The sequence below is a fragment of the Polyodon spathula genome, chromosome 2 (assembly GCF_017654505.1).
Source record: "Polyodon spathula isolate WHYD16114869_AA chromosome 2, ASM1765450v1, whole genome shotgun sequence".
Taxonomy (NCBI): Eukaryota; Metazoa; Chordata; class Actinopteri; order Acipenseriformes; family Polyodontidae; genus Polyodon; species Polyodon spathula.
The window spans coordinates 106524965-106552747 of record NC_054535.1 but is presented as its reverse complement, the minus strand read 5'-3'; the positions used below and the strand labels follow the sequence as shown (position 1 = coordinate 106552747).

The 27783-nt window shown below is 39.1% G+C and overlaps 2 protein-coding genes across 4 annotated transcripts in view; one reads left to right on the top strand and one right to left on the bottom strand.

Moving 5' to 3' along the window:
- Positions 1 to 12946, bottom strand: part of LOC121306766 (protein FAM219A) — a 39880-nt gene extending 26934 nt beyond the window's left edge. For both annotated transcript variants that reach the window (XM_041238690.1, XM_041238695.1), the window contains exon 1: positions 12678 to 12946. In XM_041238690.1, coding sequence (XP_041094624.1) covers positions 12678 to 12737 — 60 coding nt within the window. In that variant the 5' untranslated portion in view covers positions 12738 to 12946. The remainder of the gene's footprint in view (positions 1 to 12677) is intronic.
- Positions 12947 to 13089: 143 nt separating this feature from the next.
- The window catches only part of dnai1.2 (dynein, axonemal, intermediate chain 1, paralog 2), a 52780-nt gene continuing 38086 nt past the window's right edge, over positions 13090 to 27783 (top strand). The window contains exons 1-12 of one of the 2 annotated variants that reach the window (XM_041238677.1): positions 13090 to 13291; positions 14550 to 14624; positions 14871 to 14966; positions 15618 to 15698; positions 17033 to 17159; positions 17980 to 18035; positions 19564 to 19701; positions 22021 to 22080; positions 22277 to 22405; positions 22830 to 22914; positions 23907 to 24024; positions 25712 to 25755. In XM_041238677.1, coding sequence (XP_041094611.1) covers positions 14892 to 14966; positions 15618 to 15698; positions 17033 to 17159; positions 17980 to 18035; positions 19564 to 19701; positions 22021 to 22080; positions 22277 to 22405; positions 22830 to 22914; positions 23907 to 24024; positions 25712 to 25755 — 913 coding nt within the window. In that variant the 5' untranslated portion in view covers positions 13090 to 13291; positions 14550 to 14624; positions 14871 to 14891. Of the gene's footprint in view, positions 13292 to 13645; positions 13866 to 14549; positions 14625 to 14870; positions 14967 to 15617; positions 15699 to 17032; positions 17160 to 17979; positions 18036 to 19563; positions 19702 to 22020; positions 22081 to 22276; positions 22406 to 22829; positions 22915 to 23906; positions 24025 to 25711; positions 25756 to 27783 lie in introns of those variants that run through there. The other variant, XM_041238667.1, reaches the window with a different exon arrangement.

Sequence of the window (27783 nt, the reverse complement as noted above, 5' to 3'; positions counted from 1 at the left end):
CAGACTGGAGAGCAGCACTGCCTATTGCTAGAGTCCCATACAGACTGGAGAGCAGCACTGCCTATTACTAGAGTCCCATACAGACTGGAGAGCAGCACTGCCTATTACTAGAGTCCCATACAGACTGGAGAGCAGCACTGCCTATTACTAGAGTCCTATACAGACTGGGAGCAGCACTGCCACTAGAGTCCCATACAGACTTGCTAGAGTCCTATGCAGACTGGAGAGCAGCACTGCCTATTACTAGAGTCCTATACAGACAGGAGAGCAGCACTGCCTATTGCTAGAGTCCTATACAGACTGGAGAGCAGCACTGCCTATTACTAGAGTCCCATACAGACTGGAGAGCAGCACTGCCTATTACTAGAGTCCCATACAGACTGGAGAGCTGCACTGCCTATTGCTAGTGTCCCCATACAGTTGCTACACGTGGGACATGGCACTGCCATTATGGGAAACGAGAGCTAACAAAACAATCCCAGTGAATTACAGCAGGGCTCACATTTTCCTAGATGAAAGATACACACACACAATGGTAACTGTGCATTTGTTTTTGTTTTTTTTCTAGTGAGACACTGAAATAGGCAAGTCTTGAGAAAAGCAACCTTTACATATTGTGTTCACTGACAGTTAAAGCTCTTAAAACCACACAGGTAGACAAGCCCGGCTCTTTTGCATTGTGGTTACGACACTTGCTTGCAATTGATAACTATAATATGCATGCATGCTTTCAAGCATTCACTAGATTTCACTAAACTAATACTGGATTGCAGTGATGAATTTGTGCCAGGTTCATTCATTAATTTCTTTAATTGTGTAAATGCACAAATACAATACTTTAAAATAACAGTTTAATGCCCCTTAAAGGGAATTGAAGTATATGTACCACTTCTTGGTTTCAGAGAGGTTTGCGGTAATGTAAGCCCTATAGGTGCAGAATTATATTGCTGGTTAAGATAAAATATCAATAAACTTGAAAAAAACACTGGGTTAAAAGTATTCAGAGTCAAAAATGGCACATCATGCAAAGAAAAAACTATTTTGTACGACTGTGCAATACAAAGGCGTGTTTCTCTTCTGTTTGTAAACCTCATTTGATGGGACACCAGGTTTATTTTACTCCTTACAAATTTCTTTAATGTACAGTAATATAGTATGGTATGTACTGTACACCACTCAACACAAATGGGTGTACAGAAGCTTGGTCAGAGACCGTGATCACGTTACACCAAAATAATTTAATAAGCACCCCTTCAGCATGTCCAAATGACAGGAGGCTGCACGCAATTACTGCTGGGTTTCACAATGACAAGAAGGGCTCGGAACAGAGCCTGGATGACAGATCTACTTAGCAATTAAGATAAATTGCATGCTGATAACTTGTGCTGTCACGCCAGGTATAATTTGGAATGTCATGTACAGGGTACTGCACTGTGCTGTTTTTGAACTCAGAGTTCACAACACTGTATTGTTTGTTTGTAATACCACTCTGCCTCTTCCTCCGTTGTGGTTTGGGGAGGGGGAAACTCATCATCCTGTCAGTGGTTGTTATGATGTCACCGAACACGTGTTGTAATTTAGATGTTATGCACGCGCATTTGGACCTAAGCTGGCTCAGGGCACAACCGCAGTGTAAACGCTACGTGAAAGATTTTAAGAATCTCCGCGATCTGTCAGGCCTGAGTCGGCTTGGGTCCAAGGTGGCAAAAGGATAACTGTTTCTGCCGCAACAACTTGACTAGTGTTGAAGAAGCATCTCCTTCCCTTTGTCTTTATGAAGAAACAACACTGTGTTCCCACAAGCCAATTACTGCACACCATGATCAAAACCGCATTTCAATTAAGGAACTACAGTAAAGATATGAACCTCCTTTCATTTTACCCAAAGGGTTGTTTGTAACCTTTTATTGCATCCCATTCCATATCCATTTAAATCATTCCATTAACCACCTCACAGTAATTAACAAATAATTACATTTCTCATTATCACTTACTCGGGCATGGTACACAAATGCAGAGAAGCTGAACTGATTTCAAATGATTTAGAAAGTTAACCTGGCACAGCACATTTGTAACCTTCCTTGCAAACAGATTTTTAAATAAAACAGATTTTTATTTTTTCAGCCTGGTATTTCACAGCATAGGACAAGCTAGTGTTAAAAAATAAAAAAGATATAACTGTCAGTCATTCCCTGCGTATCAATTATGCATTGGCCAGTTTTAACAATGTCACCAAAGTAATTTAACTGTAACAGTTTTTTTTTCTTTGACATTACTGTATATTTATCAACTGTGCAAGATTTGTACTGCTGACATCTTGTGTCTTTCAAACAATCCCACAGGGGTTTCAAATAGTCTCCATCCTCTCCCATCCTTGAAGTGATCCCAGTTTTACTAGCAAGAGAAACTACCAACATATCAAACTGATTGTTGTAGATAGCATTTTGGTGGCACCACTGCTGTTGAGCAATGTCTTGCTCATTAATATAAGAATCTACGAAAATATACAAACGAGAGCAGGGCACTCGTCTTGTCTAACCTCTCCCGGTTCCTAGTAGCTGATTGATTTCAGAACTTTGTCAAGTTGGGTCTTAAAGGATCCAAAAGATCCTGCCTCAACAACATGGCTAAGCAACCTGTTCCATACCGTCTCCAATCTTTGTGTGAAGGGTCTCCTTCCCTCATCCTAAGTCTAGCTCCACTTCATTTACAACTGTGCATAATGTATTGGTCTAAGTTAATAATGTAAAATCCTTTCAAGACTTTAAATAATATGTATATTAAAGATCTGTCAATTATCTAGTCAGGGATGCCAAGATATTTATTAAGAGAGCGGTCTGCGTGCGTGTGTTAAGACTGATAACCAACATCCTCGTACCACAAAGCAGCAGTGAGAACACTATGAGGACTTCTCGATTGCTGCTGACTGGGGCAGATCAGATCAACTGGAAGAAAATGGGATTCCCCTAGCAATTGGACTAGTGAACCACACAACCCTGCAAACAGGAGAACAATTATTTTTGTCAAGGTTATACACTCTGTCGTAGTCGGGGGCTTATCACCCCAGAACGTTCATTTGCCCCAGACTCTTCTACAAATGAACCTTTGCTTGAAATACAGGATGGATCACTGCATACCAATCCAGACACTCAAATACTTTTTCCAATCCAGCTCTGAACTGCTGGTTAATAAGACACACCTGAACTTGTTTCCTGTACCCTGTGGCTAATTAAGCTTGTATTAAAAACCTGGAGTGGGTGAAACTGCTATGCAATAGGAGCCTTACTTCCATCCCTGCTTGTAAATGTAAAAATATGTACGCTTGACCTAGGAATACCTTGCACCCCGTTCACACTTACTGAGTCGGCCTTGGGCCGTCTCTGGGCCGCATCAAAATTTCCGTTTACAGTTGAGGTTTTAGGGGGCCTAAGTGTGTTCAATTATGTGGCTGAAAAGGAAGCCTAAATTGTGGCGAAGTGCTTGTCGGGAATGTAAACCGTGACGTAAACACTGCATTCCCGGAAGTCAACATAAGAGATTGAGCTGGAAAACTTGCAGACGAAAATATGGCCATCTTATTTTTTGCAACACTGTTGGTGCTGTACTTATTGCATAAGATACGATGAAGGCGTGTGTTGACAGTGCTGTCGGTTACTGTGGAAAGAAGCGATCGTGTTGGATCATGGGTAAATGCAGCAAACAAGGACATGTACATTACATTAATCACAATACAGATTATTATATTAATGGTGACTGAGCATGCAACGCTGTATGCATTATTTATCAATATTGAGATTTACAATCTTAGCTACAATCTGAAATTATATATATATATATATATACACACAATGCAGAACAGGAAGAGAGCTAGCTACAGTAGCTAAGAAGTCTGGTGCAGCACTTCACAACCCTGTGAAGACTGACGCACAGTGTAATCTATTATTGGAATAATTATCCAGTCATGGCTAGAAATCTATTCTGAACATCAATTGGCAGAATCAGCATGATCAAGTGTATGACAGCAAAACTCACGTGGCCGCAACATGGTTTTACAGGGCAGAGGCTGGGTGTGAACTGGCGACTACTATGCAAAACAGCTGGGCTCGTCTGTATTTGTGGTTATAGAGCTTTTAACCACATCTCACCGTTGGAAAACATGGATCGAGAATTGATTAGGAGTTTGCTATGCATGTGGACTGGCAGAGCTATACTGGTGTTCTTTTCTGAAAAGAGACTAATATTGCAGATAGCAGACTGTTTGGTTCAAATTGCATGTACTGCTAACCACTGATAGAGATGTTGCGTCTACAAGCTCTTACCCAACATTGACTGCAAGCTAACAAGATAACAATGCTGTGGACTAGAAGGGGACAGGCTCTAAAGACTTCAGAGAGAGACTTCAGAGACTTCGAAAGAGATAATGCCATTAGGATCAAAGGGGGTCGCAAGAAGATAACAAAAGGCAGATGTATGGACCTTTTGTCTCCAGGAGTGTGAAGAATGCACTGAGTTCAGAGGTTGTCACACTAGACACACACACACACACACACACACACACACACACACACACACACACACACACACACAATAAATTAAATTACCTTTGCAATTGGTTAAGTGTCAGAGAAAGGGGAGGTGGACCATCTATACAGAAGGGTATTTAATGTCATGCAAACATTGTAATGTTGAGTATTGTGTTTGTCCTGTACCTGGGACCAGACTCCCTGCATATTTCAATAAACCTGGCAACTGATTGAAGAAAAGGACTCTGTGCATTTTCTTGAATCTACTTAATCACCATCATTTTTTTTTCACTTCACTCAGCTACAGGAAACAGAATACGCAATGGAATTGCGTCACCCAACACTGCCCATTGCAAAGGCAGCCATATTAAGTCATTAGCGCAATTACAACTACTGTAAGTCTCAAACGATACTACTTTTCTAAAAAGAGGACTGCTGGGGGCTGTGCTTCTGCTATAGGAGTACACACTACAGTGGAGTAAAACTAAACAGCTTAGGAACATTCTCTGGAGTCAGTTTTTAAAACATTCTATTTATTTCATTTTCTGCAGTCATAAGGTTAACTGACAGTGTTTTCTTGGTCTTTACTAAGCCTGCAATTGAATGTCAGCCGCACCAGAGTTTACCCAAGCCAGTGATTGTAATGCGCAGGAAGAGTGAAATGCAAGAATCAAAAAGCTTGTGGGGATTGAACCTATACTGGCCATAGCAGTGGTGGTTAAAGCTCACTCCTCGTTTCCCAGCTGCCTGCCCCCCGGATAGACACAGGGGCCAATATGTTTCCCTCTGTGGGCAAACTGCCCCATTATAATGAAATGCATTACATGGGCTATTTCCCTACTGTGGAAAACTTGGCCCATGTTCAGGTACAGCATTCCTGAAAAACAGAGGTCAAACAGGCAGGAGCTCTCTGAATAAGTCCCAAGAGCATGAGAAGCTCCTGTGCTTGAAGAACAAGGACAGCATTATCTTGTGAGCGCACACTGTATCTCCCTCGAGATGCATAGAGTGCTATCGTAATGCAGTCTGTGCAGTGATGTTTAATAAAAAACATTATGTTTAGAGTAAACATGGCTGCCGGTATCCTCTGACTGCGCACAGCAGGTAAACATACACATCCCTCCACATGCTGTACTGTATAGGGCTGCATTCATCACCAAGTCTTTCTATGGTAGATCAGCTCGAAATGAATCACAGCAAAAATGTATCAGATTCCATTCGTATACACAGGCTGTATGTATTTTTAGAAGCACACAGTCACAGTGATTTTTGTATTATTGAATATATGAATCTGTCTCACATTCAGGGAGTCTGCATGTCGTGCTGTCATCTCATTACTATACACACACACACACACACACACTGTACTGCCTCTGTACCTTAAATTACTAAAACGCGTGTAAGACTGCACGTGTACAACATTTAACTGCATACCAAAACGACTTTAAAGAAATACTGAATATGAAATAAACTGTCCGACACTGTACACTTACTCCAATGCCTGCATATTTCCAACAATGGTAAAACATTTAGCAACAATACCAAACATATATTAAACATTTCAATCTAAACTATTAACACCCCTACAGTCCTTCAATCAGCCCTCACATTCACGTCAGGAAGACGGGCCGCTGCATGCTTTTTCAAAGCAACCTTCGTTACAGCTTTTAGATCACTTACTGATAAGTAACATTATTTAACTACAACATGGTACAGAGAAACACAGGCTGCACAGTATGTATTTTTAGACGTTGGTGTGAAATGGTTATAATAAATGTTAAACACAAATCAGACAATACAATCAGGCTTGTTGCAAAGTTGTTAAAAAAAGATTTAGAAAATGGATTGGAGATTCCTTTAACCTGATTGGTCAATGTGAGGTCCCTGATCTCTGGTAAAAGACCTTCAATGTTATCATTCAAACTATGTTTAATCTGTGGTCCAAATCAATCAGCCAAAAATTACATAAACACAGTATTTATTTTTGTATGTGACCTTTTTTCTGCTTGCTGAAAGAAATAACACAGGCACAGTACTCTCTTCTCTAACAAAGCCAAGAAACTTTGAATAAACTTTCCAAACACACTGTGAACAAGTTAATGATCAAAGAGCACGACCAGCATTTTTTATTTTTTTTTAGTTTCGCTAATAAATGTTATCACCTGAAGGTTTAGAATTGGATTTAGCTGAAGACTTTATTAATTGTGAAAGATTCTGCCACGCCAGTGAACATTAAGATCACCTGGCATGAAATTGTGTTGAAGGCAGAAGGCAGGTAGACAGATCTATAGCCAATAATAGCATCCTGAGAAAAAACATTCCCAGTGGTTTGAAAGCTGGGCAGCAGTGAGAAAGCGAGTGGACACTCAGTCCACTGTAATGAACAGGAGCAGTCAGGACTGAACTCACTAATCCTCCAGCTCACAAACAAGCACTCAATGAGCAGGTGCACAGAGAGGTTCATATTAGTCTGGTCTTTTTTTTTTTTTTTTTACCGTATCTCTCCCTTATTGTTGCTCCCTCAGCTCATAAGGGAAACTACTACTAGACGTATTAGATTCTGTTTAATTTCCAAAGCATACCAACTTTAAGAAGAAATGATGGAAGGAGAAATTTCTTCACAGTGTGGTGAGGTTATTGAATGGGTTACCTAGCCATGTTCTTGACGCAGAAAGCTTCAAGATCAATTAGCAGCAAGGAACAGGAGGAGACTAAATGAGGCGAATGGCCTCCCCTCATTTGTAAATGGTCTTGTGTTGTTAATAAAACCATTTAAATCTTTAACATATTTAAAATATTTTTTAACCAATCTGAAAACCTGCATATATTATTTTTGTAATTACCACAACATGTTACTTATAGTACAAGACATTACTGCACATGAGTGACTAGCACAAAGGGGCTAAAGGGTTAATGTCTGCTAAATAATAATAACAATAATAACAATAGGGCCATTCGATATGAAAACAGTCACCAAAAACCTTGACCTCCTTTGATTTGGATAACAATTTCCATGCATGTTTGCCTGTGGGTGAAGTGGCTACAGTATAAATTTTAGGCCTGCGTGACACCCTGTTCATGAGATACAGCTCATCAAAGCTCGCTCATCACGACAGTCGAGTTAGGGTTAGAATTGAAAACACTTCAGTGAAAACAAGCAGACTTGTGGCTTGATGGTGGAGGGATGTGTTGCTATTTCAGCTACCCGCAGAGTACTGGTACATTTTCAAAACAAGATGTTTCATGTGAAGCTTGTCTTTATGTCTATTTCTACTACCATTATGTACACTGTGTGTTGTTTTTCGTGTTAACTCCCTTAATCTGAAATAGTTACATTGGGAAATAATATACTATTCTGGTGCAATATGTAAACACGCAAGTGTTAGGGTTGAAAATGCAGATTTTGAGATTGGATGCTTTTTAAAAATGCAATTTTTTACAGGTTTGCGTGACCTCCTTTTGTATGTGCTAAAGTTTACTTAACTACAGTAGAGTATAAGCTTCCAGAACTTTCCTGCTGGTAGCCACCAAAACGAACATTAGTAAGTCAAGCTCCAGACACTTCATAAAACACCATTAGAAAGCGAAGCAGGGGGAGACCTTTTCTGCAGCAAGAACAAGCCTGGGGAAAGGTTGAGGTCACAGTCAAGGATCAGGAAGACACTGTGTGCAAGGGAGAGACTGTGCTGCTATACAGGGCCCTGAACAGGACAACATGGCTCTGAGGCAGAACAGAGACGGCACTGTGACACACGCACACAATTATAAAAGTCTGTCCCTGCCAACAATCACAGGTGTGGCCATTCCCTAACTAGGTATAGTACACCGTCGCTATAATGCCCTTCATTCTAACGAACCTCGCCCCTGGACCCCAAATAAAAACATATAAAAAACAGAATATAAGCATGCACTGTCAACATCCTGGTCTGTTTGCACAGGATGCCACCTCTGCAGTGAAGTCAGCTCTTTTGTTAAATAAAACATGGGCGCCGAAATGAAAATAATTTTATGTTGCATCAAAGCTGGAAACTACATTGCTTGTTTGACAAGAGGAGTAGCGCCGGCATATCTCTGTCGTGAATATAGAGTTAAAAAGCACTTTTGTTTGGCTTGTTTAGCAACCATGCGGCAAAGCAAAATTGATTACAGAAAACAACAACAACAACAACAAAAAAGAAAACGTGAGGATCTGATGAACATTTCATGTCAGGTCATTTGGAATAAAATCTCAGTTTGGGATTCTTGCATCTTGGATTAAAATTTGGTACAATTAGAAATGATTCACCTCAGATTGGTTTTGAAAAAAAGATTCAATTAGGGATTTCTGCATTTTGTACTGCATTTAAATTCTTTAGCAAATTGTATAGAGCAAAGGCAGAATACTGCATACATGAGATGAACAGGTACATGTAATTCTACTTTTATTCACACTCTCATCTCATTAATTTACTCCAACAGTTTATCGTTCATTTTGATTATTCTTTCGCTGTAACGAACCCCTCGACATAACAAACAAAAGGCTTTCATTATAGCGAGGCTGTGCTGTAACTGACTGCTAAATTGGGGAAGTCAAATCATTTGCTTGGTGTGAGTGTTTATGTTTTGATCTTCAAAGTGAAGGTGAATGCTCATCCTGTATTGTTTTGTTTGAACTGTTTATTTTGGCCCTTGTGCATTTGTTTCTTGTGTTTTTGTTTGTTAATAAAAGTGTGCATTGCACTTCACTGCGACTTCTGTCTCTGGGTTTCCTTCCTGTTGGATAACAAGCTTTTGCTGTAGTAAATAACAACAGCTTTCCAACTAGCTTATATTCATCAATTTCCTCCCCCTATGTCACTAATCTGTCAACTAAAACGGACATCCCGCTACTACCTGCAACGGTAGGAGGTTATGAATGTCATTTGCATGTCCTGCTGTAGCTAAGTGGATCCAAACAAAAATAAAGTATTCATCCCCTACCAATAATGTCACATTTTGTTGAATTACAAATAATTTATGCAGTTTTTCAAACAAACTTTTTTTATACAAAGCTGTAGTGGTTAAACTAAACACTGTTATATGAGGAGGAGGTTAAATGTCAGCAAAACATGCAAAGAAAATGTACAAAATGAAATTTACTGGTTGCATAAGTATTCAGACCATTAAGTCAGTACTTGGCAGAAGCACCTTTTGCAGCAATAACTGCAATGAGTCTTTTTGAATAGGTCTCTACTAGCTTTGCACAGTAGGATGGTGAAATTTGTGCTCATTCTTCATGGAAAATTGATCCAGTTCTGATAAGTTTGTTGGGGATTGTCGATGGACTGCAATCTTGAAGTGTAGCCACAAATTTTCGATTGGATTCAAGTTAGGACTTTGACTGGGCCACTCAAGCTTCTCAGTCCCTGCTGAAGAGAAGAATCCCCATAACACGATGCTGCCACCACCATGCTTGACAGCTGGGATGGTGTTGACTGGGTGATGTGCAGTGTTGAGCTTGTGCCTTATGTAACGCTTGCAATTTGGACCGAAAAGTTCAATTTTGGTCTCGCCTGACCACAAAACCTTTTTCCACATGTCTGCAGTATCATCTACATGCTTTTTCGCAAACTCCATACGTGCTTTAAGATGAGGCTTTTGAGTAATGGCTTCTTTCTTGCCACCCGTCCATACAGGCCAGCATTGTGTAGGGACCGGCTTATTGTTGATGTGTGAACACTGACTCCCATCTTAGACACAGAACTTCTCTCAAGGTCATTGTTGGCTTCAGAGTGACATCCTGAACCAGTTTCCTGTTTGCCCGGCTGCTCAGTTTGGGAGGGTGACCTGATCTGGGTAGTGTCTGGATCTTCCACTACTTAATGATGAACTTCACTGTGCTGAGAGGGATAATCGGTACCTTAGAAATGTTCTTGTACCCTTCTCCTGCTCTGTGCCTCTCTATCACTTTATCCCTGACTTGTTTCGAAAGCTCCTCGGTCTTCATGGTTGCTTTGTTGGATCACTATGTGAGCAGCTTGAAAGTCTTTATATACTTGAGGGAAATTATCTACACGTTAAACCACTTTGAGAACACACAGACTGAAACCATTTCACTAATTTTGTGACCTTTCAAACAAATAATTTGCACCTGAGCTGATTTAGGGCTGCTGTAGCAAAAGGGTTGATACTTATGGAACTAAGATTAATCTGTTTTTATCTGTAAATCTTACATATTTATATCCTATATGCATTTTTTTTTTTTTTACCTTATCAATGTGGAGTAGTTTGTGTAGATTCTACATGTAAAGTCTAATTTGAAAGTGTCGTGGAGTACGCTCAGGTGCCAACAAAATGTGAAAACTTTGCAGGGGGTGAATACTTCTGCAAACCACTGTAACAGGTTGAAACAAAGATAATCAACACCTGCAAGAATCAATGTGTTGCAAGGTGATTATTTTTTTTTTTGCAACACAGCATCATGCGGCTCTAAATATGTTTTTTGTTCTTTTAATTGGAGTCAAAGGAGCAGTTTGTTGTTACTGTATTGTCACTTTTGGAAGGGTAGTAGTAACTGCTGAATATTCAGAGCTGATGTGTTATCCTCTCTTCATACTGTTATCACTGAAGAAAAAAGCGTTTGTGTGATCAACGCATCATAGGAGCAAGGCTTATTGGACACCAAATCTGAAAGGTCTTTCTGTCATTTAAAAACATTATGTAACGCTTCCTTTTAAAAAACTATAACCCATAAATTCTCCCATAGTAAAAGCATTGCACAGTGTAATAAATTGTAGTGAAGGCACGATAAAATGAAGAACGATTGAAGTGACAGCATAGGTGATAAGCATTGTAAAGCCCGAGAGGTATGGTGAAACATATTAAAACACATGTCAAACTATGATAAACTACAGTAAATGTACAGTATAACCATAGGAAAACACAAAACTGCCATTTTATAAGGGAACCCTGGTCTATACTGTAAGCTGCATTTAAAAACACAGGGAACAGGCCATTACATATTAGTATTATTTCGTTTTACTATTATTATGGTGACCCCTAACTGCCTTGCATCAACTGCTTACTGTAGATACAATATACAGCAGACTGCAATAGAGCTGTGCAAACTGTAAAGTGCGCGCAGGTGTAAACGGGAATTAACAAACCCACACAATGTAAGACCACTAACAAATCGATGAGCAGTAACAGAGATGCTGGGTGGAAAAAAAAAAAAAAAACACTCAGGTCCCGGCACCTCATACAGCTAACTTATTTTTTGAATAACTAAGATATGAATCATGTTCGTTATTGAATAAACACTGCTTACAATAGGCCGTTACCACATTTCCTGGTGTTATTTTACGCGCAGTTGCTATAAACTGCTGCTGCTGATGATATCACCGGAATTACGCCTTTACAAGCCGCAGCCGCAGCAGCAGCGGACACCCTGGGAAGGCAGCGACAGTACGCTGTACAGTACCATAGACAGCACCTCTGCATGATGAAGGGTGCGTTCACCGAGATCATTCTTAGATCAGCATTGGCTAAATGGAAAAGATTCTGTACAGAATCTGCGCCAAATGATCTCCGTGAACGCACCCAAATGCGAAACATCGCTGTGTGCGATCTCTTACCTCGTCAGCAAATACAAAGCTACCGACAACAACAAACACACGATTAAAAACAAAATACAGCACAACGGTTTAAAATAAACTTACTGCATTCTTCGATACGTCACCTCCCACAAGACTGTGTATAATGGGTAATACTGAGCTCAGTCCAGAGCTAAACACACGAGCACAGCTGCGGACAGGAATCAGAATCAGCTGCTTTTGAACGAAATAATATAACGGTACATCGTAATACATTTCGGGTGACTAAATTCAAAAGGGGTTTTGAATTAGATTAAATATATTTCCTCGATATAAAGATATATACACAATGATATGTTTGTTTTTTGTTCCAGATCAACAGCGGCGCAGTCTTTTTCTTAAAATATATTTATTATGATGTATATAATTGTACAAAAGAAAAACAAATGCAGTTAGATTATATTAACACAAATGACAACACTCCCACGTCTTTCAATGTTGCTTTTCAAACACGCCCGACAAGAAAACCACAGCAGTAAATACATAAATACGAAAATATACCATTGCACAGCATCATAAACTGCACCCAGTGCATCTGTCTTACCAGGGGTTGCATCTCAGAATGGACGGTCGGCACTTGAAATCTGTCTATTTCTTCCATCATGTTGGCGACGTTTGGATTTGATATATTTGTAAGTTATTAAAATATATATATATATATATATTTAAATTATTATTATTATTATTATTATTATTATTATTATTATTGTTATTATTATTATATTTTATTCCTTGAAGATGCTTTTCTGCTTCATCCCACCTCAGCCAAAAGGCTCTAGCAGGCAGTCGCAGTGACTCAACAACTCACTTCCGGGTCCGGGAGCCCAAGAGCGTTACGCATTGGCGAGAGTGGGCGGGGCTATTCAAATACAAGAAGAGCGTATTTTACTTATTCATGACGTCGCGCTGGCATTGTTAATAATGGCACGCCTGACATGCGACTGTGGAAAAATAACTCTGAAGAACAAACAGAAGCATGTGGCTGTTCGTGTACAAAATGAACCCTGCCTTACCTCCGTGTTCAGATACATACGAGGACACCATTGTGTTTGCCTAAGCGGCGCTTGGACCCCCACATATCATTTGCTTACTTCAGCTATTCAATTGCATACCATTTCTGCCTAACTCCGCCACTGAAACGATTCATTATTTTGCAAAGTAAGTTATTTCAAGGTACACGTTTTGTATTGTCTGTTCTTCAAACCGTGTGACTACATCGTTCAATCTGACTTGCACGAACAACTAGCAAACAATTTGCATGCTTAATAATATAGGACGTGATCTTCTGCATTTGGACCCGCCTTGTTGCTGTGGCAACCGACAATAATTCGATTTTGGCATATTTACAAACCAAATAATTACATCATAAAAGAATAATGCATTATTTGAAAATAAATAAATAAATAAATAAAATCAACCGAATTTTTAAAAAATCTTTGAAGGACTTCACTTTCAAACTTAAAGTCTTACTCCAACAAGTGTGATTGCCGGCCGTTCCTGGTTGCCCCGGGTAACCATGGCACACAGTTCCTGCGTTTGTTGTTATGAGTAGAGCGATTCCCGTCAGAGATAAAGGCTAAATATACTTATGTTGCGCGTTAGATTTAGAAGCTCTATAGATGTTTTTAATTATTGAGGTAATACAACAATCTGAAGAAGTTTGAAATTCGTATCTCCCAGGTATTTTGAAAGCAAAATGCCATTTAAAGCAGGAACTCAGAAGTCCAAACAGGTAAACGTTTTACTTTCCTTCGAACTTTGAGTGATGCGTGTTTTGTTTTACATTGTACTTCAAAACTTTGTAACACAATTATTGTATGCGTTGTGGTAAGGTTATGTATGTGCTGAGGCGTATTCTTTTTAGCGGTGGTGGATAGTACGCTTGATTGCTGTTACTAGGCAAAACCAACTGTCCAATCAAACAATGTATCGTGTCGAATAAAATAGAAGTGTTTCCTTTTGTAAATTACGATCTACATCCGTCAACTAAGACATTTTTATGATTTCATTTCTATTAAAAAAAATAATCTAGTATTCAGACCAGTGGGATTTAAACATGTTTCTGTGAAGTTTGGATTTAACAAGAATCCTTACCTTAGTTAGATTGGGTTCGGTTCACATTTCAAATTTAATATGTGAATGCAGATGCAAGTAAAGGTCTTTAGGTTTTCTTAATTCTTGAAAATCAGTGTATTTAGGTAACTTAAAAAAAAAAAAAAAAAAACCTTTGAGGTTCAGTATTTTTTAGTCTTCATCTACCCTGCAGAGTATCAGACATAAAATCATTCTATTCTGTTATTCTTCTGCTGTGTTTGTAACCTCATTGCGTAACAGTCTCTGGAACATTCAGGGTAAATCAGGTTATAAGAATCCAAAGAAAACAACGCTGAATGAATTACTTATTTTAAACCCCCAGGTTTCAAGCCAAGCTGCATCCCAGTCAGTAAAAGCACCTCCACCAAAGCAAGCCAAAGCTGCCTCCAAGAAGAAGGTAAGAAGGGTATTGTTTTTTTTTTTTTTTTTTTTTTTTTTTTACTTACTTCTCAAGCTTTATTGGCAGGTAGCTATATGCAGGATAAAGTGCATCGGTGCACTGTGTAAAATAAACGCAGTAGGAAACAGATATTTCTGTTTTTACAAATCTGAATATATAATATATATAAAATGAGAGAGTTTTAGAATAGCTGCCTTTGGACTGAAACGTACAGGTTTTCAAAGGTCCAGTCTTTCTTTGTAGGATGATGATGATACGACTGAGATGGGAGAAGGGGAGGAGTGGATGCAGGGAAAAACCCTTTTCAAACCCCCGGATCAGCTGGAGCTCTCTGAAGTTGTATGTATCTGGTAACCTGTTAATATCCCTGGGATTCAGTTTGAATTATGGCACTGCTATCATTATAGTGGCTAGTAAAAAAGTGCCAGGTAACAAGAACAAAACAATTCAAATCTGTAATAAAGATAAATTATGTTGTGTTTTTTTTTTTTTTTTTTTGGCATTTTATGAAACAGTTATCATATTTATTTATTTATATTTGGTAGTTTTTAATTGATGGCATAAGGAAAGCCGTGGAAAGGGCATGTTTATTAAAAAAAAAAAACCCTGATATTTGTGTTGAGCAGGGCTTACTTTTTGCAGATTACCTCGTTAAACTAATGCCTTTTCTGGTTTATATGTTGGCCAACTGTGTAATGTCTCTGCTTCATCAAATGCAGAGAATGATGAACAGATCAATGATTTCACTGACAATCTATTTTAACCAATACCATCTTCCTTGAATCCTTATAAATAACTTGTTAATTAATCAAATGTTTGACATTTTATTTTACTACAGCAAGGTATTTGTGGTATTTTGTACAGGTTACATTATCTCTCGCCTCTGTTTGTCTTACGTTATAACTTTTTTAATACTGCTGAGTATTGTATTATAAGCTTTGATGTTTGATTCACAAAAATAGGAAGCTTTTAAAAATATTTTATTTTTAGGAACTGAAAGAGGAGATTACAAGAATCCTAACAGCAAACAACCCTCACGCCCCTCAGAACATTGTGCGCTACAGCTTCAAGGTGGGTAGCAGCGGCTGGGCACTGTGCACTGGCACAGCAGAATAGAAGCAGTATTCTATTGTTGTGTTTTGTCTTCCAGTACAGCCTTCCGTACAGACCGAATGTAGTATGTCACTTTATATAATTCAAGTGTTAAGAGATGTTGAATAACTTTTCCGTATGCAACGCAGCTTTTTTTATTTTTTTTTTTTTTTTTTTACCAGATCTAATTTTGGAATCTGTCTTGCATTTATTGAAATCTGATGACAGAATGAGTGGGTTAAATCGCACTGTCCAAAATCCTGCCATGTTGCTAAGCAGCTGTTGCTGAGTAATCCTCTGAGCTTGGCTGTTGGTGTCAATATACTGACTTTATCATACACTATACTGGTTACATAAACTGAATACTGTAGTCATTTCACTCATGAGGATGGGCATAAACATTATTTGCATACGTGGAGTAACTACAGTACTCCATGAACGTTCAGAGTGTATCCTCTATATATTTCTCAAGTATATTTATTTATTTATTTTATTTATTGCATTTATATAACACTTTTTAAACAAAGTATCGCAAAGCACTGTGCAGTACATAGCAGAAAAAAAGAACAAACCACAACACGTTTGTATAGCATGTCACACATATAACTGCCATTTAAATAACACATTTAAATAACAGTATACACATAATAATACAAAAGCAGTCCTTTTAAAGTTACTAAGATAAGAAAGCCTTTTTATAAAAGTGTGTTTTTAGTCTTGAAAACTTGAAAACTGTAACTGTCCCAGCTTCCCTGACAAATGAAGGCAGAGCATTCCATAATTTCAGACCTGTACAAGAAAAAGCCCTCCCTCCTCCCGTGTTGCTTTTGTTGACTCTAGGAATAACCAGCAGCCCCGCATCCTGTGATTCAGAGTGTGGTTTGGAAGATACGGGGTCAGTAACTCTTGCAAATAACAAGGTGCTAATCCATTCAGGGCCTTGTAAGTTAACAGCAAAATCTTAAAATCAATTATATACTGCACAGGGAGCCAGTGTAAAGAGGCCAGAACAGGGGTAATATGTTCACTTTTCCTGGTTTTAGTTAGAATTCTAGCGGCTGTATTATGAACAAGCTGCAAGCGGGATACCACACGTTTTGGGACACCAGAAAAAAGTGCATTACAATAATTAATTCTAGATGAAACAAAGGCATGCATTAGTCTCGGCATCAGATATGGAAATAGTTGGTCTACTGAAAGAAGCCAGATTAGTTCTATCCTGTTTTCTTCCAGTCAGATAGCATCTCTTTTGCAGGAGCAGCCTTTTGGTTTGGTGACTCAAAGTAGCTAACTGAGTTTTCTTCTTTTTTAAGGAACGAGCATACAAACCAATCAGCAATGTGGACCAGCTGGCTATTCACTTCTCACTGGATGGAAACATGCTACACAAGGACTCTGATGAAGCAAGACGACAAGCGGCAAAGATGGGAATCTCAGAAAGTACGACCCATCAATCTGAGCTCACCTAAACATACAGTTATACGCTCGCAATGTGCAAGAGCACAGTGCAGCAGACATGCAGACAGCATTGAGGGTGTTCTGGGTTTGTGAAGACATGCAGACAGCATTGAGGGTGTTCTGGGTTTGTGAAGACATGCAGACAGCATTGAGGGTGTTCTGGGTTTGTGAAGACATGCAGACAGCATTGAGGGTGTTCTGGGTTTGTGAAGACATGCAGACAGCATTGAGGGTGTTCTGGGTTTGTGAAGACATGCAGACAGCATTGAGGGTGTTCTGGGTTTGTGAAGACATGCAGACAGCATTGAGGGTGTTCTGGGTTTGTGAAGACATGCAGACAGCATTGAGGGTGTTCTGGGTTTGTGAAGACATGCAGACAGCATTGAGGGTGTTCTGGGTTTGTGAAGGTGATTGTGGAGCAGATCTACACAATTGCTTTATTTGTAATTTGTTTGTATTAAATTATAAAATGTATGTATTCATTGACATTTTCACTCGCTTGGGTTGTATCTCTTGAAATTCAAGGAACATTCACATCATATACAATTTCTTAATAACTGCAGACACATAATTGGTGCATACCATTTACATGAAACAGTTACATCCCAGACAGTGTGGGGTTTTTGGTCAGATGATTGCAGCAGCTTTAGGTTAACTTGCGATATCTTCAAATAATCCTGTAATTCCTGCTTTTGTTTCTGCAGCATGTTGGCTCCTATTAAATGTAGCAATACATTTATTTTAATACATTGAATGGAACATAAAAATGGAATGTTGCTTTACTTTATTAATTTTATTCCAGGAACAACCACCACTGAAACGAGTACCAGAGAGACAGAAGAGAGGACTGAAGCTCCGGTAACTCAATGCGCAGCGTAAATCAGAGCCGGTTACTAATAGAGCTTTGCTTGTGCTAGTCCTGTATATTGAGTATTGTCTTGATTTATGGGGCCAATCTAAAGTAAAGGAGTGGCTTCAGTGGACCTTCATTCCAGGTCATACAGAGGTTGTGCATTGGGATGCATGATCAAAAGCACTGCATCACTTCTTGTACAGCATGAAGTGCAGTCCTCCAGAACAATCACATAGAATGATACACGTTGTATTGTGAACTGCGTTGCTAAACAGCTGCAGATCTTGATATAAGGAAAGTTATTCCCTTTCCTCGCAGGTTAGCCACAGTACCTTGAAAGTTCATGGAGTATCCTTTATATGTGATATCTGTCCAATAGATTTGCCGTTATCTGGGAATTTGCTTTACCCTGATGAAATTTAAAGGAATGTGAAAGCATCTGAATTCTCAAACAATTATTGGGATTATTACTGTGTAATGTATTGACTGGAATACCTGGTGCTACCTAGAGAATTAGCTAATGTATAGACAAGCTATGTGTATAATGGATAGTTCTGTATAGAATTGTAGTAAAATTCGTCCCACAGGACTGTGCCATAAATATTGATTTTGGAATAAACTACTTGCATTTTAAGGGATGTATGTTTATTGGTTTAACAGTTTGATCTGGGGTTTTTTTTCTGTTTTTTTTTTTCTTTCATCGGGGTGCTCTTAAAAAAAAAAATCATAAATTGATTTGCATGTTTGTAGTGTACTAAATGAAGGGGTCTGTGTAAAAATAGATAAGTAATAATTATACTATCTGAACAATTTCAGTAGCTTCTGCTCATTCTGAATAGTTGATGTGTCTGTTAAGGTGTTTTCGCTGTGAGTTCTTAAGGTGTTTTCGCTGTGAGTTGTTTTTTGCTCTAGTTGCCTGCCAGAGATACATGTAAGGTAGGCTAGATCGCCCAGAATGTTTTTATATTAGTAAGTACTAGCAGCATCTAGAGCACTGAAGTGTATTGCAGCAAAACAATAAGAATCTTGATCCAAAGTGGCAGATCACTAAAGACACTGTCTGATCTAGGCTCTTATTGTATATCTCTATGGCAGGCAACTAGACTGAAAGTATTCTCAATCACAGGACAAGGTTTTTGCCTTGTTTCCTCCAGGTCCTAGCCTGGTAGTCAGAGTGATCAGAGACTCTGCTCTCATGCAGATATTGTTTCCTCCAGGTCCTAGCCTGGTAGTCAGAGTGATCAGAGACTCTGCTCTCATGCAGATTTTGTTTCCTCCAGGTCCTAGCCTGGTAGTCAGAGTGATCAGAGACTCTGCTCTCATGCAGATATTGTTTCCTCCAGGTCCTAGCCTGGTAGTCAGAGTGAACAGAGACTGTGCTCTCATGCAGATTTTGTTTCCTCCAGGTCCTAGCCTGGTAGACAGAGTGATCAGAGACTCTGCTCTCATGCAGATTTTGTTTCCTCCAGGTCCTAGCCTGGTAGTCAGAGTGATCAGAGACTCTGCTCTCATGCAGATATTGTTTTCCCGCAGGCCAGTTTGGAAGAGGCAGGAGAAGTGGAGGAGGGAGTCCGCGGTGCTGACAGCCGGAAGGGGAAACGTGAACAAAAAATCACCAACCAGTTTAACTTCAGCGAGAGAGCCTCCCAGACACTCAACAACCCCCTGAAGGCAAGTCAAAGAGCTTCACCCAGTGGAGGGATGAGTGAACTGCTGCAGAGGAGCGTCCAGGGTGGACTTGAGTCTGTAGTGATCTAGGTTAGGGAATGGGATAGGCATAAGGGATTCTTTTTTTAGTCCCCTTGAAACAAATCAATTTTGAGGCAACTGAGGTTTTTATTTCAAATATGGAACATTTTAATTGCTCAAGTGGATTTAGCACCCACCCGTGTTTACAGCATTGATTCGGCAGTGACACCACTATATAACCAGCCACCATGTGGTAGCTCTGTGGTACATGGTGGGTTGCCGCATGTAGAGGTATTGAGGCATCTCTAATTTACGTGTCATTGCAGTCATGTAATTGCCTGGGGTGCTGCTTTATAAAATCTAGGTTCTGTTACTTCTTACTGATAGCCAGTACATAGCCAGTGTTACATACCATAAAACTTCAATTAAACACCTCAGGCATTGATTTACAGTATTTTCCAGCAGACCTGGCGCGTATTGGAGACCGGTGATTATTTGAGACCGATGTTTCTATTAGATCACTAGCTTCACATGCTTCATGCGGTCATTGAGAAGCCGCTATCACACAACCTTGTAGCAACATCGTAACTCAATTTAAACATTCCAGCAACTTTGTTAAAAGATTATGTGTCAGTGGAAACTAAGTAACAGTTTTGTTTTATAACAAAATTAGATTGTGTTGTACACCCTCAAGAATAAAGTGAAAGCATTATTACAGTCTTTTTGTATGCACTGGTTAACAAGAATACGGTATGCAAAACGCTGGACAATGAACAAGCAGAAGTACAAATTTATATTTAAAAACAGAATTAGATCTACTATTAATAATAATAATAATAATAATAATAATAATAATAATAATAATAATAATAATAATAATAATAATATTTAAATCCTCTAAAAGACAGCCCTGTAGTCAGCATGTTTCAAATTATCAAAACTTTTAATAACTTAATAACTGCATTAAACAAATATGCATTACATGTAGGTCTACCTTAAATTACGTTTTCTACAGTTATTATTTATTAATCCTGAGAGTCACTTTCATCGCTGTCACTTATTAGCAGTTCATTATGCTCAAGCTCCTCCTCCTCTTCCTCAGTTTCAATGGTAATGACAGAGACCTGGCGTCTAATTGAGACACAGAGTGTATTTACAGTATTTGCCAGCAGGCCTGGCGCGTATTGGAAGCAGGAGATTATTTGAAGTTTTACGGTAGGTTACAAATGTGCAGTTTTGAAAGAAACACATACGTCGTAATAAACATGTATTATGATTTTAAAACGTGCTATCTGGTACCACACTAGGTTAAAGAAACACCTCATTGCGAGCAGTGCTTTCAGCTAGTGCTTCACTGCCTCGGTCATGTTGGCTGTTTATGCGCTTTACTTGTTGCTGTTGCTCAGCAGTAGACCAAAAACCTGCAGGTTTTGCTTTCGGTTGATGGTGTTGTGCTGATTGTTACTCTCTTTGCAAAGGGAGAGTCAAAAGTGGGATAATGTGTTGGTTTTGTGAGCCATTTCACACTGACCAGAGACTGAGCATAGAGTAGGATAAGCAGACTGCTCTCCAGCGAACCCATTCCACCAGTTCAGGATGGCTCAGTAAATCAAACTGAATGCAGACAGGTATGAAGTCTCTGCAGCTGACTTCATAGCTTTTAAAATGCACTCGCTGCACCGGTGATTCATGGCTCAATGTGGCTGTGATTCAAGGATGTTCACAATGCAGGACTGTGGTGGTGGTGGTGGGGGGTGTTAGGTGTGAGTATTTTGCTTATCTCAGCTGTAAGTTAATATAGAGGCTGCCGGCAGTGGAAATTATTCAGCCCGTTGCGACTGGTGTCTGTTTACGGAAAATTGAAAATGAGGTAGTGCTGTCAGTCATAGTATTTATACCACATTTTGTCTAGTTTGTAGTTTACAAAGAGAAGAGAAAGATGTGTTTCCCAGATTGGATTTTACCTAGAATGTATAGTTCTTGGTAACCTTTACAGCCAAGGTTTGTTTCCCGTACCTGCCTCTGCAGCGGAAGACAAACTGTCTCCCTGAGTGTAGTCCCAGTATGATTTTCTCCTCTGTGTCTCAGGGCTCTCAGTGCTGTCTCTCCTCTGTGTCTTACCCTAGGACGTTAAGCCACCCAGCATTCATATGTGACAACTTTTTACGCTGGACATTTTTAGTGTGATTTGTGTGTTGGAAATGAATCAACACAGTTCCAGTGCAGGTCACAGGTTTTGTGTCTCATCTTTTATTGTTTTTATTTCTAATTCTGATCAGTTCTTTACTTTCTTTTTTTTAGGAAAGAGAGTCACAGACAGAACCCCCACCCCGAGCAAACTTTTCAGCCTCAGCCAACCAGGTAAGTGTTTGGAGCAGCTAAGGGAGGAGCATGGTAGGAGTCAGTGTGACTGATTCTCTAGTGTCCAGGAAGAGGTGTCCCAGCCCTGGCTTCTCCTTGCTCTTGTTAATATTGCCTGATTCCTGGACTTGGAGAGCCCACACCTTTGCTTCCTGCCTTGATCATTGATTGTTCCCTCTCTGTGTTTCCCTCGCAGTGGGAAATCTATGACTCTTACGTGGATGACCTCGCGAAACAGGAGAGGAACAAAGAGAAGCAGAAAGCACCCCCTACCAAAAAAGAGGACGATAAGTCCAAGAAAAAGATGACTTCCATTGAGACACAGGTACTGTAGCCAGGCAGTTCTGTGCTGTTTCTCTGCCTCCAACTAGCATTCTGCATAATAGGGATGATTGAGGAGTAGATGGGGTGGAGGATGGGCTTACTGGACTGGAAAAGGGCCATGTTCACAAAGCATTTGCCACTGTGCTAGATTTCCTCATAGTGTTAAATGCTTTTGGAATGGATCGCACGTTGTTTGTCACTATAATCTAGTTCTAGCAGTAAAAGAAACCGTGAAACAGGTTTTGTATTCTAATTGTAGATGTAGGACCTCTAGTGCTGCTAATGCTATTAACAGTATTGAATAAGTCTAGATTTGTGACATGTTTACCTTAGCATGATATTTTATTACTAGTAATTAACTTCAGAATGTATCTGTTTTTTGTGATAGTCACTGGCATACATTGTTTTAAACCCTTTTTTTCTAGAGTGATGACATCACAAAGGTTGCCAAGTCTTCTAAAATCATTGAGCGAATGGTGAATCAGAACACATTTGATGACATCGCACAGGGTATTTGATTTTTGCTGATTTGTATGAACCTGTTAAAACATAACAGTAGATATGATGTTGTATATGTATATACATGAATGAGATTACAACCATGCACTGAAGTAATAAAATATGTATTCAGCCCATCTAAGCTCGTCCAGTTCCTAGTAGCTGATTGATCTCAGAGCTTTTTAAAGGATCCAAGTGATTCTGCCTCAACAACGTGACTAGACAGCCCATTCCATCCCCTCTTCCACTGTGTGTGAAGAAGTCTCTCCTTCAACAACATGACTAGACAGCCCATTCCATCCCCTCCCCACTCTGCGTGAAGAAGTGTCTCTTTTCAACAACATGACTAGACAGCCCATTCCATCCCCTCACCACTCTCTGTGTGAAGAAGTGTCTCCTTCAACAACAGAACTAGGCAGACCATTCCATCCCCTCTTCTACTGTGTGTGAAGAAGTGTCACCTTCCCTTTGTCCTGTCTATCTCAGCTTCATTTCCTGCTGTGTCCTCTGGTCCTGGTTACTATACTGCACTTAAAGTATTGGTTAGGTTAACTATGTCAACTTCTTTTAAGATTTTAAAGACTTCAATCATGCCCCCCCATTTGTCTTTGTCCAGGCTAAATACATTAAAGTTTTTTCATCTTCATAGCTCATTCGTTTAAACCCCGGGATTAGTCTGGTTGCTTTTCACTGGACTCTCTCCAGGACCATAATGTACTAATGGTGCTGTGGTGACCAGAATTGGACACAGTATTCTGTGCACAGTCTCACCAGTGCATTGTACAGCCTCATCATGACCTCCTTGGATTTGTACTCTACACTTTTGACTATATACACAATCATTCTGTTTGCCTTATTGATTGCTTTCCCACACAGGTTGCTGCGAAGAATAAAAAGATGTATTGAGTCATAAGGTATACAAAGTATAGGGGGCATGTTGTCATGCCATTAAAATTAATGTCTCTTAGTTAAGATTGTATCAATTCTGTGTTTTTTGTCCTCAGATTTCAAATATTTTCAAGATGCTTCTGATGAGTTCAGGGAGCAGGAGGGCACCCTACTGCCTCTGTGGAAATTCCAGTATGACAAGGCCAAGAGACTGGCAGTAACTGCCCTCTGCTGGTGAGTATTGTTTACTACAACCACATCTTTGTATTGGTTTTTATCCATCTTTCCTTTTACATAATGTTCTGCTGTAAACGTTTGGTATTGTACCCTACTCTCTGGTATGCATGTTTCTTTTTTGTTTGTTTGGTTTTTTTTAAGGTGCAATTTAACATATTGCTAATGTCACGTAAAGCTAGTTCTAGGGGAAACAAAATTGCACATTTTGAAATATAAGCAAATATTAAAATAAGGTAGCTATAACAGCTCGGAAAACAGTATTATTATTATTATTATTATTATTATTATTATTATTATTATTATTATTTTTTTTTTTTTTTTTTTTTTTTTTACTTTTTAATAAGTTAGTGCTCTAAACAGTTTCTAAAATATGTATAAACTCAAACTGTTCATTAAATCAATCATATATACATAAAAAAACAAACACAAAAACAACATGGTCAATTACCGTGCAAGTGAATTAAAAATAAAGCACTGATAAAGAAATCAAAACTCAATCCATAAGCATCCTAGGTTAAAGAAAGCTCTCAGCTTGTATATCCTACTTTTCAGATGGTCTGTTTTTATTTCATTAGTTGTATAGCACAGTTAAAATGAGGAGTGCTTGATTCTCTGTAAGCATGATCTTGAACAATGGTTCAGTCCTCCCTCCTCCTTTAGTGCTACAGACATGTTTATTTAGTAACATGGATCGTTAACGAGGCATGGCAGGTGCACACTTCCTGACAGTGGAGGTGGAAGACAATAGCCTTTAGAATTATCGATTATCGGCCAACAATTATCACGATAATAACAATAGTCTTAAATCACGTTTTAACTCTTGTTAATCTTTCCCAAGTTGCTCTCTCTCTCTCTCTCTCGCTCTCTCTTTTAGTTTGTTTTTTTACTTTATGGCTTTTTGAAAAATATCCAGTCCGATGTGCTGTTGAATTATGTGACATCTCTTTATGGACAAATCGGTAGTCTAAAGAGAGAGGAACAAGACTTCTCCATAGCACTGGCACTGCTGTTTATTACCTTCAGATGCACCGTTGTTGCAGATAATACAATTATTGATCATTAATAAATCAAGACTAAACTCATTTTAGTTTGTTCCAACTCTACCTGACACCAAACTGTAAAAATCCCAGTATTATTATTATTATTATTATTATATCCACTAGGTGGCACTATTTGATGAGTAGACACATCCCAAATGGTCTTTCAACTGACTTTTTATTTAAGTGTGAAAAACATTAAAGAGAATAAGCATGAAGGTCATTAATAATTAAACGCTTGTAAGATGGCATGCTTAAAATTTGGGACATATTTAATTGGGTTTTTTTTTTTCCTTACATTATGAAATTAGGATGTGCCTGAGTTTGTCTGGCTTTTGCACATAGCGTGTCACGCTGTGAGGAGCTGTCCGAGATGGTGCTGGTTTGTTACTGAAGATCTCATCTGTGCCCTTCAGTGGCCACGCACTGTTTAATAAGCACCCTGAAGGGACAGCGCTTTCCACTCTCTCTCCCTATGTCTCATCAAACATCAGTCCAGAAACTGTACTAGTGGATTACTGAAATGCATTTAAATACTAATTCTGTACAATATAGTATTCAATACACTGGTGTTCTTCTATTGGTGCCCAAAAGAATGAAGTAATGTTGATGATTTTAAGTGTTTTTCTTCTTTTTTTATTTTACAGGAGCCAGACCTACAAAGACATGTATGCAGTGGGTCATGGCTCTTGTGAGTACCTTAACAATATAAATAAACAGAGGACAGCCACAAATCCTGCTAGTGATGACAGTGTTTAGACACACAGCAGTTTAGACCATTGAGAAATATTTCAATCCATCATAAATATACATTAAACACAATTCAGGGATTATATTAATTAGCGGTTGGTAAAATATTAAGCAATAACTGTTGGCCTCAGCTGGATTATTTGTGTGTGTGTGTGTGTGTGTCAGTGGGGGGGCGTGCCAGCACTGGCTGTGTCTGAAGGAGGCAGTTCCATGGTATCTATTAAGATGTCAGGCTTCTGTCTCTGGAGGGAAGGTTTAATGAGTGCTTTTATCTAGGCTGAGAACGAGTTACACAGACTCACTGCCACAGAGCCCACCACCCTGCTGGGAGGAATCAGCCCTTGTGGGAGCTGCCGCCTCAGAGCTGCCTCCTTGTTTAACAGATGCATGAGTGCAGGGTCGCGTTGCCACATCGTTTTTAACAGGGAGATCTCTGTCACTGCCCAAATGCCCAGCCGTCCATCCTATAGCACTGCTTGTTTAGGGATCCAACTGTAGCACACTTCCTCTGGCAGGGTTTTTAGAGAATAATTAAACATGCACTGGTAGTGTTTGATCTCTCTGTTTATTGTGGTGCACCATGTTAAAGTATTGAACTCTCAATGAAAGCATGTGTAGAGATTAATAAAGCATGTTAAACAGTCTAAAGAAAGCATGTGTGGAGATTAGTAAAGCATGTAAACGATCTGCAATATGTCAGATCTCAATACTGCCACCAACAGGACTTTGTGCACCAGGACGCTGAAAAAACCACAAATGTATCCTAAATGTTTTTTTGCTTGAGATCTGTCATTGTGACATGCCTCTGATGCGTATTGTAAGTCACATCCCCATAAGAACCTATTAGAAAATGGAAATGGCACAAGGTAATTCTCCTCATAATTCTGGCTACTTCAATCAAGAACAACTATTAAAACAGATGAAACCGAAAAGAGGTTGTACATTTAAATATTACAGTAAAGAAAGAAAAAATTAAAAAAAGCACAGATTGTTTTCTTTAAATACGACCTTCTTTTATTGCAACATAACTGTTCACATATCTTATCCCCTGGCATTACGGACCTTGCTTTCAAACAACTCACACGATTAGAGGTAGGCCAGCGACACCTCGCTTCACCTCCTTCCGCTCCATCCTGCGGATGAGATGTTAAATCAATGTCTTATTGTAAGTCACTCTGCATATAATGCACAGGTCACAGCCTATCTTGTAGAGCGCTATATGATGAAAGGCACTATATAAAATATATATATAATAATTATTATATGAATCATCATCATCATCACCACCATAGTAGTAGTGGTGGTAGTGGTGGTAGTAGTAGTAGTGGTGGTAGTAGTAGTGGTGGTAGTAGTAGTATAAAGTAGGAATAAAGGGCCAGCTCATTATTACAGACTGCTGCTGCAGAATATTATGTTGTGTTTAGCTGCTGCTTGGAAATCTTGCGATGAGGTTGATGTTTATCTATTGGACTGACTAACTTGTCTAGCCGAAGATTAACATCGCCTGTCGCTGTCAGCTGTAGAGGGCAGCAGTGTGTAGTAGAGATCACTCTGGTCATGGTAAATTGTACAACATGAGTTCAAACAAATTTGCAGCTACTCTGTTTCTCTGCTGATGCAGACTTGCTGGTCTGACAGTGAATCAATACAAGCTGAAAGGTTTCAAATATTTTTAGTAACAATTTGATACAGTTCATCAAGCTAGGCAATGAATGTTTTAAAATTATAACCTGCTGAAATGATTGTCTGTTTTTAAGTTTCTGTTGCTTTCTGAGGTGTCGTCAAGTTTAAACACCACTCCACAATATACAGCCATAATGTATTTATAAAGCCCAAATACTATGTATGCACCACCATTTGCAGTTGACTAGGTAAGGACAAAAAGAAACTAAAACCGTTTTGAGTAGAAGTCTTTTTCACTTTCTCATTGAAGACATTAGAAAAGGGTACTAGTCTGAAGTTTCTTAAA